The 17483-nt window shown below is 39.7% G+C and overlaps 1 protein-coding gene across 1 annotated transcript in view; it reads left to right on the forward strand.

The window, feature by feature from the left end:
* The window catches only part of LOC122794553 (migration and invasion inhibitory protein), an 889312-nt gene that overhangs the window by 10063 nt on the left and 861766 nt on the right, over window positions 1-17483 (forward strand). The window contains exon 2 of the mRNA XM_044063041.1: window positions 13767-13930. Coding sequence (XP_043918976.1) covers window positions 13778-13930 — 153 coding nt within the window. The 5' untranslated portion in view covers window positions 13767-13777. The remainder of the gene's footprint in view (window positions 1-13766; window positions 13931-17483) is intronic.

A 17483-nucleotide genomic window follows, 5' to 3' on the forward strand; every position in this document is an offset into this window, starting at 1 on the left:
GGATCAAATCTTTCCTAACTCCTGAAGCTAGAACCACCATAGCTCGAACCCATTTAATCTCCACCCTATTATACGCTTCCCCCATTTATACTAATCTTTCAAAACATAACCTCAATCAACTTATATCAGCATATAACAACATTGCCAGATTTGCCACTGCCTCTCCATATAAAACACATCATTGCCTGAACCTCCTTAAACTAGGGTGGCTGGAGTTACCTCACCTAATTCAATACTATCAACTCACAATTGCCCACAAAGCCCTTCACCACCCTGAGAATACTCCTATGCTCTCCACCCTAATAAAACCCTATAACAACCTGAAAAACCTACGCTCCTCTAATAAAACACTGATTCAAACTTCCCTATCAAAGAACACTGCAGGAGACTCCACATTCTCCAACTCAGTTGGCAAAATATGGAATAAACTTCCTCAAGACCTTACCGACCTTACTTCAATTCCACTTTTTAAAACTAAACTGAAACACTTCCTAACCAACCACAGGATATGCTCTTGCATTAACCCTAGCTGACCTTTTCTTCCTCACTTCTCCTGCCACCTCTCCTCCTTATCTCAATTCTACTACTTCACACTTTCCAACTCTGTTGGGTAACTATCTCTCCCTATTAATACTGACCTTAGTAGATTTCTATTGTTAAACTATCAATAATATAATTATTTCTGTTACAAACTATGTCTACATGAACTTACTTTCCACCTATGTCTTTGTCTTTCCACTGATTCCTGAACATCATGTGATTTGAGGCTTATTTGCATTGTTTACTATTGTAAATTTTTGTATTTTTTTATTTGACATATAGTAGATAGCGGAGCTTTTCTCCTCGGGCCTCCACTGAAAATGGACATGTATCCAGTTGGACCAGCCCGGTTAACAAATGTAAAATAAATAAATAAAATAAAGTTAAGTTTAAACATAAGTAAGTCAAGTTGAGGCATTGCTCTAGTGGCAATGTAGTTCAGTGATGATCCCTTTTGTTGGACAGAGTGATGAAATAACATATTTTCTTGAAGGCATGTGGCAAAGCTGAACTGTTCTAAACCAAGTTAAGATAATTTAAGGATAGGCAGTACTCAAATTTTAGCATAAACAAATTGATCCGTCTAGCTTTTCTGTTTTTTTCATCTTACAGTTGTGTCCTGCAGGGGTTACTTTTTCCCCTTTTCCAGGAAGTATGGTCTCTCATGGACCAGTGTGATTTGATCCAACAACCTTTCCCTCCCAGGATGCTAGGATTACAGGCGTACACCACACAAGGCAAATTTTAGCTATTTGATTACCTTGTTTTCTTTTTTTGATCTTTACGAATAGTAAATGACAGCTGCTGGTTGAATATGATACTTTGGTATTTTTGGTGAGATGCTACAAGGATCAGATAATCTAGGGGAGGATACTGAAAAGATTTGATTCCCAACAAAAATTGGTTGAAGATTTCTTAACTGATAACTAGGTCTTGGTCTGTTAACCAGTTCTTTCAGAGGTTGACACTAGTCTGTAAACGGACTATTGGATGCACAGTGAGTAAAATTGTCACCTGACAGCAAGAGGTTCTCAAGATTGGTTCCTGTCTGGGGTGCATTCTCCATATCCTTCCTGTGTGTTTTTCTCATTTAGTTTGAGGCCATTGTTCTTGCAGCAGCTGTTAACATGTTCTAACCCATGTTGAAGCAATTGTGAGTTGGTGGAAGGTTAAATAACAGAGTTTACAGGCATTTGCAACAGAGGCGCTGAAAGCTGTTGAAGACTTGGGGGGGGTGATAGGGGCACTTAGTGCTCTAAAAAGGGCAATTTTTTAAAAATATTTACTACCACAACATAGGTTCACTTGGAGGACATTTTAAGCTTAGCCATTTTCCATTTGGTGCTTGAATTAATGTTTCCTGATTGGTCTTGCCTAGTCTATGGCTGATAAGTGTATTTTAGCCCTAGTGAGAATAAATGTGATCACACTATAGATAATTTGAGGTGAACCCATGTAAGGGATGCAGCATTTAAGAATTGCCTCTATCCATTAGTAGCAGGAGGGGCAATTCTGGAGTACATTTTCTGTTACCCATCCTTAGATCCAAGTTGCATTGAATATGGACAGGGATGAGCTTTATTTTGAATGGATAGTCTGTTCTGGATATATATACACATATATATCTCCATCTCTGCACAGCATTCAGTTTAGATACCTAGACCGAGTATTTCTGATGCCATTCCATCTGTATTAGGTCAGAGGATGCCTTGTATGTTAAACTCGTCACCTCTAAGCACTCTGTAGGATACTTAGAATAGTTGTGACGCCCATACCCTGGCCCAGCAATCAAGGAGCCTCAATCCTCACCACTAACACCAGTGAGGGGCATCCATATAGGGAAAGGATAATAAATACACACACAGTAAAGTACAATTTTCCTTAAGAGCACACAGAGATCACAGTCAGTCTGGGGTTGATCTTCTCCAGGTCCCCAATAAGACTCCCCACTGGCACAGCTATAGGGTCCAGATCTCAGCCTAGTGGGCAAGCTAAAACCTCCAGCACCCTCTCTGTCCAACCAGTGTTTCATGTCCCTGCCCAAGTAGCTGACACATACTTTAAGATAAGAGTTTATACAACCACGCAGACACTCCTGGGGAAGGCTGGCATAGGTTCTCCAGCTGTGCCCCTTTTCTGCCCAGTCTAAAAGGTAATACCAGCTGCCACCACCCACTAATATTTATCAGCTACTCAAAGGCCCTTAAAGGGTGCCCAGTTATTACTGTGCAATATTATTATCCAAATGGTAAGTGTGACCTAACAGTCAAGATTTATTTGGAGTGACTTGGTACAGCATCACTATATAAATGCAATGTACTCTAGAGCTTAAATTAACTCTGCATAAAACAGCCACAGTTGAGAGGTTTAAAGTGTGTAACAATAAAAACACAATACAATACTTCTTACTACACAGTGCTAGTCAAGAGTTCAGAGATCACAGAGAAATACTTAAAATAAAACCGTAGAAAAATTCTGACATCACAGAAAAACAAGCTAGTCTAGTCTAATCTTCCTATTTCCTAGCTATATCTAAGAGACAGCACAGTCCTAAATAACTTACATATAGAGCAAAGCAGTGCTGATGATGTTGGATGTTCTCGAGACAAAATGCTCTGAGCTCTCATATTCTCTCTCTCTCTAAATTGATAACACAGAGCTGCTTCACATGACTTCATTCTTCACACTTCTCTGGTGTTCCCAGGCTAAGAGGAATATTTCCATTCTTTACACCTGGTCAGAAAGCAGAGCAGTAAAGGACATTTACACATGCAAATTCTAGGCATTAACTCTGGTCTTAAAACAATAGGCAGGATGCCTCCCTCTAGACATATCTGCTCAGAATGTATATATCTTTTACTATTTTTCAGTAAGTGATTTAATGATCTAATAATATTCTTTATTATTTCTATTCCTTATCTGGTATATAATTTGATGTAGGAATTAGATTTTATATTTATTCATTCTTATGGCTGTTTTTATGGAGAGTGTGTAGCTTTAATTATTGATTGCCATCATGATGCCATACTTTTGATGTTATTTAAACTTGTGCTGTGCTACTGTTTTTTGTGTGAATATGTTTGTCATTTTAGTGTACGAAAGCGCTTATAAATAATTATTTGGAGTACTACACTTGCCTTTTGTTTTGTTTTATTTATTGCTTTTCACTCTTAAAATAAGCCAACTATTATGCGTTTGTATGGTAGTAAGCTGCGGTGGTGCAGCGGTAGCATTGTCGCCTCACAGCAAGAGGTTCTCCCGTTCGATTCTCGGTTGGAGCGCCTTCTGTGTGGAGTCTGCATGTCCTCCCTGTGGTCGAGTGGCATCCGAAAGACATGCGTGAATGGGCATGCCTTCGTTGAAGGTTGGGCATCGAACTGGCACCTCGGCACCATACAAATCTACTGCCAATCATTAGCAGACCGGAGTTCCGCTGTGGCGACCCCTAACCGGGAAGAGACGAAAGAAGAAGATTGACTTAATGAGGGCTTTGTAAATGAGAACAATAACATCTCTAGATCTAGTCACAGTCAATTTGTTTGCAAGCTGTGCAGTATACAAAGACTTTCTTATGACTCTGGGCACATATTGGTCAAACGTTAGGTCACTGTACACACAAGTTCCCAAATGCCAAACAACTGGGTCAGTTCTCAAGGGGCATTGTCAATTTGGCAGTTCCTTGGAGTAGATCACTTCCAAGTGGATAAGATAATATATTTCTTGGAGTTTAGTTTCAATTCATGATTCCGGCACCAGTTATTGTTTGGGACAAACCTTCCTGCACGATGGTTGTCATTTGGGGATTCAATAACTTCTCCTAGCTTGCAGTCATCTCAGACTTATTCGGCCAAAGCCCTTTGTTATTTCCTTTTACCTTTGACATGTATATGCCAAACAGAAAAAGTCACAGCACCAAACCCTGAGGGACTCCATTGGTGACTGGTCTCTTCCCCTGTTTTGATCTCCTGCATACTTTGAGCAAGATTCCATGTATACGTTCTTTGATTCACCTTCCTGATTGTATTAAATTATATTCCTTGTATAATACAGCACCACTTGTTAGAATATGTTTTAAATTTGTAGTTTGGAACGGTGTTCTAGTAAGCAATGGAACAAAATGTATGACCCAATAATAACAAAACTACCTATTTCAAAAAATTTCAACCATCAAAAAAACACTCAAACTTCGGTCATTACAATCCACCAATATCAGTAAATATGCAAAATCTCTGCAGAAGTAAGTCATATAAATAATTCCACATTAAAGGGATCTGTAACTAATGAAGAGGTTGCTGCTAGCAAACAACTTTATATTTCATTGTTTCATCTACAAATAAAGTGCCTGTTGCCCTTGAGGAATAAATTGCCTATGTTACATTAAAAAAATGATAAGCTAGTAATTTTGCAATAGGGAATGGATGGCAAACTGATAATGGGTTCATAGTTACTAGGCAACTCTTCCAAAGGAGGACATTCACAGAATTGCAGCATCCACTCCTAAATTACAACACAGTACAGTATCAGTGATACATCTGCATACTGTGTGAGTAGTACCCACAGCCTTCTGCATCAAAAGTAAGTATACTACCTGTTGTGCTGCTAACAATGCAAATGACTTGGCATAAGTAGCACTAAACGTCTCTTCTGAAGCTCTCGGCTCCTTGTAAAATCCACTTGATGATCAACTAACTCTCTCAACTTCGCAGCACAAGAAATCTGAAAAAAGCAAAAATTTATTTGGGGGGGGGGTCAAAGCCCCAAAAGCAGGGGCACGTTTTAAATATTGCTTGTGTAATCTTAGAAAGCTACTAAAATAAAGTTTTGTGTAACCATGTGTTTCCTGAAAGATAGGAAGACTGAAACTTAAAGAGCTATCATTATTTAGTGAGTGCAGTTCTCACTGATTTGCCAGAAGACACAAATTTTAAGAGGAGCAGACCAAAGGTATGGGCCAAGTATTCTGTGAAAATCTGGACAGTGGAGAGCTATGAACTCAACTCCCTGAATCACAAGTGGTGGTATGGTTAGAGAATTCAGGCTTTTGTTTGAGCCTGAGTAACAGTAACCACCAGGTATACCTAACTGGGGCATTTTACACAGAAAGACAGACAGAGACAGACACACACAGAGAGACACAAACACGCACGCAGAGAGACATGCACACAGGCAGATACACACACACCCCTTACCGGCATGACACTGGCAGCACCAGTGGAACAGCAGCAGCATAACCCCTGTAACAGAGCAATAAGAGAACAAGAACAGCTAGTTTAGTTAAACTTCCGTGCGCAAATTGACGTCAGCATGGAAACTCCACTCATTAAGTTTTCCCAACAGGTGTTGCAGCTGTAAAAGTGTGGGGGCTCCCCCTCCCCCTGGCTCTATGGTTCCGGCTCCAATTATCTGCAAACTTAGATAACCATAGACCAGAAGTGCTGTCCTGAAGGTCTGAGAAATAGATGCCAGGTAGAAGAGAGTCTGAACACTGATCCTTACGGTACACCACTGGTAACTTTTTAGTTTCAAAAGTATTGGATATTGGTCAGTCATCTAAACCCACTACATGGAATTCTTTCCAAAGGTGCTTCTCCGGTAATTTACAGGGATAAAGCTTTGACTATGTTCCAGCTAACCCTGTTTTATTGGGTCTATATTAGAATGCCGAACTTTCAAAATTTCGAGTGTTCTAATATTGAACCCTATTAAACGAAAATTTAAAACATTGAACATACAGAACAGTAAATTTGTTCCTAGGGAAAAAATTTGCTGTTCCAAAACACATACAGACAACACAAGCACACCAGACAAACAGCAATCTACACACATACACCTAACCCTACACTAAACTATACATACACCACTAACTATCCACTTACCTTAACCCAAACCCTCACCTCACCCGCGCCCTAACCCTCACGTCCACACAATTGCACACTTACCTGAACCTGACCTGTAACTTTTCATCACAGCGCTGAAAATACCGAAGCAACAGAAACGGACAACCAAATTCTTTCCCTAGGAAAAAATTCAGTTTTCTGTTTCTTCGATATTTTCAGCATTTGCTGAAAACGGGTCGATATTAGAACACTCGAAATTTTGAACGTTTGGTGTTCGACCCGTTTTATTTAGTGGCCTGGGTGACTGACAGACGGGTACAGGAGGGATGGGCTTTATGTGGGTGTTCCTAGCAGGGATATAGGTACATCTCATAGGGGCGAGTTATCCAAGGAGGGGAAGACTGGTAGGTCTGTCTGAACTGCTGCAGATGTGTGCAGTGTGCCACAGTCCCCCATTGTATGCCCATTCCTCAGTACCACATTGGGGGGCATAACAGGATAAGCCTAAGCATAAAACCCCAGCTGATGGTGATTGTCAACATCCCCAGGACACCCTTATGTGCCATGACCAGTGCCAGCTACACCCGAGTGTGTACATGGAGATGGAGAAGCTGGCAAATTGTGGTTATGGGACAATGTGTAGAAAGACCGCAGGATGACACAAGAAAGCAAAAAAAAATATCTTTCTAAGGGTGACCTGAGAGACTGGACTGAGGGAGTCAAACCAGTCCATCAAATATGATGAAACTTGCTAGCATCTCATATTGTTTATCCTGGCTAAACTGCTAGACTGAAATAAAACAAATGTTAAGTAGTTACTGAATTTAATTTGCCAAATCATGTTTCTGTTTGGTAGAGCATCGCTTTTATGTGTTTGCTTGTATGAGAACAATAAAAAAATTAATGCCAGTCTTCTCTAGCTCAACATACAGAAAGAAGGCTGAGAGTCCTTTTCTACCTCAAGTATTTTTCAATTCTGACACAACAGTGCAGCGTAAGGGAGGGGTGCTGCACTCATGAATGTGCCATCCTTCAGATGAGACATTAAAAAAAGCACAATATACATGAGTTGATGGTAGCTTATGTGTTGGAGAAGTCATGTTGGGTGGATGGGAGTGGATGACTGCTGCAGCGCTGAAGCCTAACATACAGTACTGTGAATAAGGTGATAGCTTATGTGTTGGAGAAGTCATGTTGGGTGGATGGGAGTGGATGACTGCTGCAGCGCTGAAGCCTAACATACAGTACTGTGAATAAGGTGAAGACTACTTTGTGCATTAGCTAGGGAGTTTGGCTATGTGTACATCAAGGATACATCTCTGCAGGAAGCAGAGATTGCATAAGTTCAGCCAATGTTGGGAAGGGGCCCCTCATGCAAAATGATGGCTTGCTCCGTCACCCAGTTTTTGCCTTGTAAGGGGAACAGATAGATGAAACTCACTCCATCAAGGAATGAGTCAACCATAGAGCTATCAGCCTGCGAGTGAAACAAATGGACTGGCCCTGGCTGTGGGGGAAAAACAAATGGGTTAATAGGATGCCAGGGAGGAGGGGTGAAGAAAGTACAGACAGGATGTGAACACAGTGATAAAGAAAAAATATCTATATCTATCCTATATAGGTGTGTGTGTGTGTGTGTGTGTGTGTGTGTGTGTGTGTGTGTGTGTGTGTGTCTATATATATATATATATATATATATATATATATACACACACATGTATCTATACATATATCTATATATATGTGTGTGTATATGTATGATTCCCCTTCAAAACATCTAATTCTTATAACATCGAAAGTCAAAATACTAAGACCGTAACATTGAAAACCCAAAACACTGAAAACTCATAACATCGAATTTCATAACACTGAAAATGTATAACATCGGGTAGTGTATCATCAAACATGTAAATGTTATAGTTTAGTCTGTTAATCTCGTCTTATCACTGTAAGATGTAGTTTTTATTTATATAGTTATTATTTTTATAATGTAGGAATTTATACTATTTATATAGTGTTGATTTTGCCAATCTATATGTGTTTTGTAGGCCATACAGGTAAGTGATTTAGACATTGTGTATATTCTGTATGGTGATCGCAATATAGTGGGGTTAGGAAATTAACTTTATTCCACAGTTGTACGCTGTTGTAGTTTGGTATATTTAATTTACAGGTTCCCATGGGGGGATGCAGGGGGACTTGCCCCCCTGCAGAAACAAGTGTGTTTGTTTTGTGGTGTTATAGGTGGAGGGGATGTTATTTACATGTGCTTTGTAGTTTTCGATGTTGTGATGCAAAGTTTCAGTGTTTTGAGGTTTCAGTGTTTTGGGTTTTCGATGTTGAGAATTAGATGTTTTGAAGTAGAACCGTATGTATGTATTTATACATGTGTGTGCGTGTGTGTGTGTGTATGTGTGTGTGTATATATATATATATATATATATATATATATATATATATATATATATATGTAGGCTTTCAAGTAGTGATATAAGCATACTTTAGCATAGTTATAAACCATCAGGTAATAAGCATTTTAAAGAGCAAATGTAGTTACCTTAACTCTGTCATTATTTTGCATTACATCTTTTTTTTTTTTTGTGCTTTCTTGCCATACTTTGTGAGGTTTCCATGTCCCCCTGCATTCATTCTCATTTTATTTCTTACGGGAACTTGTCGGTATGGCATAAAGGAAAACACAGTCTTTTTATTCATTTCCCACAAGTTTACTCTTTGATAGTGACCCTGATACTGCCAAACATCCATGTTGCTAAACAATCTTGGGCTACTGTCAGAGATTCTTCCTTCAGCAACAAGGAGCCAGTGACAGGTAACTGTGATTTATAACACTTTTTACTGACCTAAGCAAGACATGTATTCAGGTTTACATGTAATAGATTATTCATAGAATTAATAAATGTAGGGGGGAAACAAAGATATTAGCAGTATCTGGGATGCAGTGACTGTGATGGAGAAAGAGTTTTAGGAATGGGGAGGCAGAGTGAAGGGTGAGGTAATGCAGAAGATTGGGTTGGTGCATCAGAGTTAGATAACTTAAGGAGGAGAAGAAAAAGAAACACAAGTGGCAGAAGTATTTATTAATGAAAAAGAGCTGAAGAAAAAGTTAACTGAGTAGAAAGGGTTTCTGAATCAGTGCATTAAATTTTGTGTCAGTGCCACAGCAGGTAGCACATTCCCACTACGTGCTGGAAGAGCAGAAGGCTGTGGTTCCTATTCCCACTTCAGCTGATAGGATTAATTTTCAAATTGCTGACACTGCAGTTTAGCAGTAAGGGGTGCTACACTCCTGTGTGTGCTGACCTTTGGCTGATATGTAAAATCAAGGTTCTATATGCTTGAGTTGGTAGTAGCTCAGGTAGAAGTAAGGATCCCATGCCACTTATTAAAAAAAAGAGAAAGGGAAGTTCCTTGGTGCCCTGACCAAATTTCTCTTAGTAGTATAAATACTATCCTGGGTCTCCCCTGAAATGCAGCTACTATGCTAGTGGGACTAACTTGGTCAACAAGTCATCTTTCCCTTTTTCCCCATTTTCTACATTGGATCAGGGTGTTGTGTCAACTGTCACCATCTCTCTTGATTCATTGCCACCCTCCTACCTTCTTCGACACTCATGCCTGACTGTCTCAGGTCTTCTGTCACACTCACACAATCCAGCCATCTCTTTGCTTTTTGCCATTGTTTCCTCTTGTCGCCTTCCTGTCTGTCCCAACTCTTTTTCACCAGACTGTCTTCTGCTTTTTGGGACATGTGCCTGAACCCTTCTGCTTTTTGGGACATGTGCCTTGAACCACTGTAATCTGTTCTATTTGACTTTGTGTTCAATTGGTGTTACTTTGGCTTCTGCTTTAACGTCCTCAGGTCTTCATCAGTCCCACAGTGTGCATCCTACTGCTTCATCTCCTTGACCTCTAGCTTTCTCAGCAGCTCTGCCTTTACTGCCCAGGTTTCTGTACCATACCATAGTACTAGTCGCACTACTGTTTTGTACACCTTATTTTGCAGCTTCTTTGATATTTTTCTGTCATACACTACCCTTGACACCCTGTGCCAGTTGGCTGCAGCCCTTCTGATTCTAGCTTTGACCTCTTCATTTAAACTTCGCTTCTCCTCACCCACCTTCTCAGATACTTGAAGCTGTTAACTTATTCCACTACTTTACCTTCTGTCTCATTTCTCAGCTTCTTCTGATTTCCCCCCATTTGCTGCCATTACAACTCTTATCTATGCTCGGTTTCAACCCATGTACCTTCAGTTTTGCATTCCATTCCTCTATCCATTGCTGAAGTTCTTGCTGAGAGTCTTCCTGTAATGTCATATCATCTGTATACAGCAACTTTGTTGATTTGTCCCTCTGACCTATCTGCTAATGTAATCCATCACCAGTATGAACAGCAGTGGGCTCAGAGCGAAACCCTGATGCACATCCACTTGCACTGGGAGCCCCTCTTTGAGTCCAAACACTGTTTGTACACGAGTCATCGGGTCCTTGTATGTAGCCTATACTCTCCCATTGTTTCTGGGATTTCAGACCATCGCAAGACTGTCCAAATTGGCTTTCTTGTGACGTTGTCACATACTTTCTCCAAGTCTAGGAATGCCCAAATGGACTCTCTTCTCAGCCATCTGCTTCACTGCAAACAATGGATCAATTGTGCTTCATCCTTTATCTGAATCTGAATTGCCCATCACCCATCAATCACCCTGTCCAAGACTTTCATGCAGTGTGACAGTAGTTTGATACCTCTGTACTGTCCACAGTTGTGAATATCCCCTTTGTCTTGTACACCGGCACTGGTATAACTTATTCTGCAGTTGTCTGGGATACTCCTTTGCCTCCAGTACCCTCAGAAGTCATTTTACCTCTTTATCACCCATCATCTTTATCATATCTGCTGTGACCTCATCTGAGTCTGCTGCTTTCCATGACTTCATTTTCCTTAGTGCTATTCTTACTTCTGTGATGGGCTCCTTTTCTTCTCTTCTTTCAGTGTAGGCTATGTCTGGGACTGTACAGCTTCTGAGACGTTTTCTTCATTCAGCTTCTGGAAGTACTCCTTCCAACTGCCTTTGATGTCCTATGGACTAGTGAAGAGGTTGCTGCTGGCACCGCTTATGAAGAGTGTCTGATTATCTTGTTTGTCTTTGCCTTGCAACCTGACAAGAGTTTCTTTGTGCCATTTACTGAGTCACATTCCAGATGCTGGCAGAGTGCATCTCATGCCATGTTCTTTGCTATTGCAACTTCTCTTTTAGCCTTTGTTAGCCGATCAGTATTCCTTCCTAGCCTGGTCTATCTTTTCTACGTCCTCCTTTTTTCTGCATTCATTGTTTCTTTTAATTACTTCATGGACTTCTGCATTCCACCACTAGCTTTCCTTATGTACCTGTATCTGGCCTGGCCACATATGTTCTAGAGTTCCAAGCATCCTGTTTTGAAGGGCTGTGCTGCTTCAACTCAACCTATTTCCACCTCTTCCAAGTGCAAGAGCTCAAAGTATTTCTTTGAACTCCTGTGCAATCTCTCCAGGTCATCAGCCTAGTCTGTTGTCCTTGGAGCCTTCTCTGACCCCTGCTTGCAGTTTATTGCGGCAACCACTGGTTTATGTTGTGGACCAGATGTTTCGCCGGGGATGACTTTTCAGTCACTGATTCTACCCCAGTGCCCTTTCTTTACTACGATTAAGTCTACCAGAGTTGCATGTTGACCACCCTTGTATGTGATCTTATGACTGTCTCTCTTGCTGAACCATGTGTTGGCCACCATTAAGCCATCTGCAAGACAGAAGTCTAGAATGGCCTCCTCTTCTTTATTCCTGTTGCCCCACCCATGTGGATCCAGGCAGTCCTCATATCCTGGTCGGTCTGTCCCAGTATGTGCATTCAGGTCTCCCATTATCAACACCCATTCATGTTGTTCTGCTTTATCTAGTAGTTCTTGCAACTGCAGTCTGAATGCACTCTTTTCCTCACTGTCACAATCCTGTTATTATGAATCGTGCCCTATCCTTGCACTGGAGTCTGACTGCCATGAGTCTATCACTAATTGTAATGACATCCCTTACTGTCTTCGGAAGCTTCTCCATTGCTATTTCTAGTGTGTCCTCCTCCTGAGTAGTAAACTCTGGATTCCAAACCAAGTGATTTTGCTGCACTACCCTTCCATCTTGTTTCCTGGATACATATGATGACCAGCCTCCTCCTTACTGCCATGTTGTCCACGTCAGTGAACTTACATTGAGTGTAGCAGTTTTTAGTTTGGTAGGTTCATTGTTTTTTATGTCCAGCTTTTGCTCAACAGAGCTATCCCGGGTAACCCAACCTTGGTAACTGGACACCGGCCACTAGCTTATTGACCTTGGATTGCTGGCCTTTATGGCAGGCACACACTGACCAATAAGGGGACATAACTCCTTCCACCATTAGCATAGGTCCTTGCTGTTGGTCAGAGTAGGCCAAGTTTTCAGCCTACTTATCACCGGTAACTACCCCTGTCCATTTTGGTGACATTAGTCAGCCGATCACCTGGAGACAGTTTTTACACCATTGAGTCGAGCCATGACATGATAGCAGTCTGTGATCCATGATGTTTTATCTTGAGGATACTGCGCACTACAATTAATGATCAAAGCATTTAGTGTATACAACTCTTTCCCCCTTATAGGCAGCATAGTTCCATTATTGGATGATTTTTGAGGTGGAAATTTTAGGCATGTTTTTGAGAGGTGGGAGAAACCCCACGGAGACTCGGGGAGAATATGCAAGCTCCATACAGGCAATTGATCAGAGGTCAGGGTTGAACTTGTACCTTGCACATTGGAGGTGAAGACCTGAAACATTAAAGCAACTGGTTAACAAAGATTAGGTAGGTAGGTAGAACCATCTGATGGCCTACTGTACTGAACCTGAGTAATGGAGTTGTAACTTTGTATCAGTTCTATATATGTGTCTGTGTTTGTGTGTGTGTGTGTGTGTGTATGTATATGTGTATATGTATATATATATATATATATATATATATATATATATATATAAAATCTAGATGCCCATATTAACTTTTCGCCTGGAAATCTGTCCACATATATATTATTTATTTCCATTATTAATCTGATAAGTGAATTGGTCTTAAACACTGAACAGTTTTTAGTCATGAACCAGGCCAAGTGGTGACAACAAGTCAAGTTTTTTTTGTGAAATCTTGCTTGAATAACGTGCAAGTAGAAATGTCAAAGCAGAGTGTGAAGTGAGTCATTTTTACCTTGTTACACTTGCTAGGTTTTTCATTCTGGAATTATTCTAATACTGTATTCCAGTATAGCTGTGGTGAATGGAGTAACACTAGAGATTCTAATTATTTTTTTGTACTGAAGGTTCCTGAAAGATGAGTGACTTCAGTCATTTGGAGACTCTCCGAAATCAGAATAAAAACCTTCTCAACAAACTGAAAGTGAAACAGGAACTGCTTCATAAGATAAATAAAGAAGCAGTTCTTGGAGAAAGAAAGACAGAACAGCATGGTATCTGGAATATAGAGGTAAGTGAACTAAATGGAACTGTTAGAAAAAAAATAAGTATTCAGAAAAGCTCATGTTTGGTTTTGATTTTAAGATGGCTGCATATAAGCTCTAGTTCTGTAGGTATTGTATATAAAAAAAGCTAATGTGATGTCTTACAGTGAAAGAGGAAAGTATTGGAGGTTGCATTTCCCATATATTGGCTTATCTTTTCTTGGACCTTCTTATGAAAGAGAAATGTGTGCTTCTGTGATCCTTAAGACCTGTGGTTCTCATGCCTTTTGTAAGATCGCTTATGACAATTGGATATGAGGTGAGGTCCCATTTTTTGAATGGTCTAACCTTCAGAGATCTCATTGGTGGGTTAGCAAAAAAATTTCAGGTCTCAATAACTGTGAATATGAATTCAGGTTTATTTTAAGTACTTTTTATCAATTACTGTACAATAAAACCAAATTGATACAAATATATATTTAAAACTGACGAGAGATGAGTAGGTTTTTAAAATACCTAAAGTAATTGCAGTTTTGGTTGGTTAGAAGTACAAAGGTGTGTTTTGAGGGATGTCTTAAAACAATTCACCATGGGGACAACCTCGACCATTGTGGAAAGAGGTTATAGAGATGTGATGCCTGATAAGAAAAGGAGCAAACTCCAGATTCTTCTAAATGTAGTATATAGGACACACAGCCAATCAAACTGAGAAAAAAAAAGACAAGAAAAGTCTAGCCAAGCTAGAATTTTCACTATTTGATTCCTAAAACCTCTTGTAAAAGGAGAATATTGTGATAAATGCAAATGACCCCTTTAAGGAGATGAGGTGTTTTCAGCTACATGGCAATTCTGAATGCCCATGACTTATTTATTTTTAAGTCAATTAATGGACATATTCAGGGCAATAAAGGGGCCATTTGCATTTATCCCAAAATCCTCTTTTTTTAGTAAGACGCTGTCCGGTTCAATTCTCAGCTAGAGCGTCTTCTGCATGGAGACATGCATGAATGGGCGTACCTTCGTTGAAGGTTGTGTGTCAGGCCTGGCAAGCTGGTATGTAAAAATCAAATGCCAATCATTAGCGGACCCGAGTTCCGCTGTGGCGACCCCTAACTGGGAAAAGACGAAAAACACACACACACACACACACACACACACACACACACACACACACACACACAAGGTTTTAGGAATCACACAGTGAAAACTTTAGATTGGCTTTGTGTCCTATTTATTGTAGTTGTTGGATGGGATATTTTGCAGACATCTTAGTGGTTAGGGGCAGCAGCTTGGGTACTACAACGCTGTGTTTCTAAAGGTTGGAACTAACAGTTCACTTGTGCTGTACTGATGTCATAAGAAGACTGGAATATGCATGAATTTCTACATTAATCTACTTAAAAAGAAACAAGTCATGGACATTCAGAATCGCCATATAGCTGAAACACCTGATGTCCTTAAAGAGGTCATGTGCATTTATCCATAATCCTCTCTTACAAAAGGTTGTTTTTTTCTAAATGTAGTCTAGGAATCTCCAATAACCACGGCAGGGCCTAGCTGGTGTATATAAGACCAGAAGTTTCATCAGATTAGGAGGGGGGGCACAGATCATGCAGAGCTAAGTATACCAACACAGGCACTTTACAAAGTGTTCAAGACCAAATCAGCCACAAATGCAGCTTCTGCAAAACCGTGGGAATATGAAGGAAACCATGAGTTATCCATAAATAAGCATGATCCAGAATCCTGTACTAGTTGTTGGGCAAGTTTAATTACTAAGACCTGGGTACAGGGAGGTGGCAAGAATAAGAAAAGGTATGAGCAAGGTCAGACACAGGGAATTGGTATTATATGCAGGCTAGCTTTCATAAGTGGAAACATGGTGATTAGGCAGCAGCTGACAACTTAATTCTGATTGTCATGTGATTGACCACAACCATTTCGCATTTTTTCACAAACTCTGTCTTATCAGTGTCACATTTCCTTCAAGTTGCATGGGTTGCTGTGGCCATTATCTTGAAAATAATCTATCACAGATGATTATTCTTCCTGTTTTGAATGTGAATCTGCCGTAGACAGTTTATCCTGAAGTTGTGTAACATTTGCATATCAACAGTAGTAAAGATCTCTCTTTCTCATGAATTCGCCTAGCTGATACATGTGCACACATAGTAGCAAAGATCTAGAATCGAATCTTGTGAAACATCAGCAGTAGCAGGGTTAACGGGAATAAACTCTTTACCAGTATCAGGCAGATAAAGCCTTAAAAATAAAAGAAAGAACACAGCTGTAGCTATTGACTTATTTTTGCAGGAAATAAATGCATCATTTGAAAACCTTTCTGTAAGAGTTATACTACATTTCTATTGCTGGAGGTTGGCAGTCCTAAATGGCAGAAACTTGTCATATATATATATATATATATATATATATATATATATATATATATATATGCTGCGGTGGTGGTGCTGCGGTAACGTTGTCGCCTCACAGTAAGATGTTGTCCTGTTCAATTCTCAGCTAAAACGTCTTCTGTGTGGAGACATGCGTGAATGGGCGTACCTTCGTTGAAGGTTGTGTGTCAGGCCTGGCAAGTCGGTACATAAAAATCTACTGCCAATCATTAGCGGACCAGAGTTCTGCTGTGGCGACCCCTAACCGGGAAAAGCCGAAGGATAAAACAAATATATATAGAGGTACATTGTGATACATTGAATTGTACAGAAGTTATTGATACACTGACCATTTGTAACATTTTTGGTAATAAATGAAGGATTTTATTGAAACATCTGGAAATCAGATGATTGGTAAAGACGCTGTTTGTATTCATAAGAACACATTTTAATTCCGATATTTTGGAGAGCAATAGCATTTTAATTCAGATATTTTGGAGAGCAATAGCGATTCTCCCAATGGTGAATTGATATAGTGAGAGATGACTTTTGCCTGCAGTAGCTGAAGACAGTGTACATTAATACTGTGTTTACTCTGTACTTCTTTTTTACTTTGGAAACGTGGACAATTTATGAAGCTTCTGGTTGTCTGGAACTTATGTCAAGAAACTTTGTATATGTTGTGGGTCGCGCAGACTCCAATACCTTTTACATAGGTTGCTTTACTTGAAATTTAAATGTGAGAATTTTTGATCAATTTTATGCAATTTTTACAAAATAATTAAATGTTTTATTCAGTTATGGATGTAGTTGTGACAGATGTACCTGGGGAGGACTCTGGAAATGGAGATTTTAAAGATTACTGCATGAAAATTAAACATCTGTTCATATCCTGGTCTCAGTGAACTTATTAAATTTAAAACAGTTTTGAAGAGAAGACCCTTGAAACATTGAATGCTAAGTGTTTTACATTGTGATTGAATTAATGTTTACTGCCTTGTGACATGATTTTATTTTATATTTGTATGTTAGCCTTGCTGTCTATGTGAATCTAAAGAAGTCAGTGTTTTGTGTGGGAGACATAAGTACTTACAGTATTGGGGTTTACTGACTAAATGTTTCTTGTTTTCACCAGTAGGCTTGCAGTATATTTTTTACAGTTAATAAGTAGCCAAAATGTGTAGGA

The sequence above is a fragment of the Protopterus annectens genome, chromosome 2.part1, assembly GCF_019279795.1.
Source record: "Protopterus annectens isolate FY-2018-M chromosome 2.part1, PAN1.0, whole genome shotgun sequence".
Taxonomy (NCBI): Eukaryota; Metazoa; Chordata; order Ceratodontiformes; family Protopteridae; genus Protopterus; species Protopterus annectens.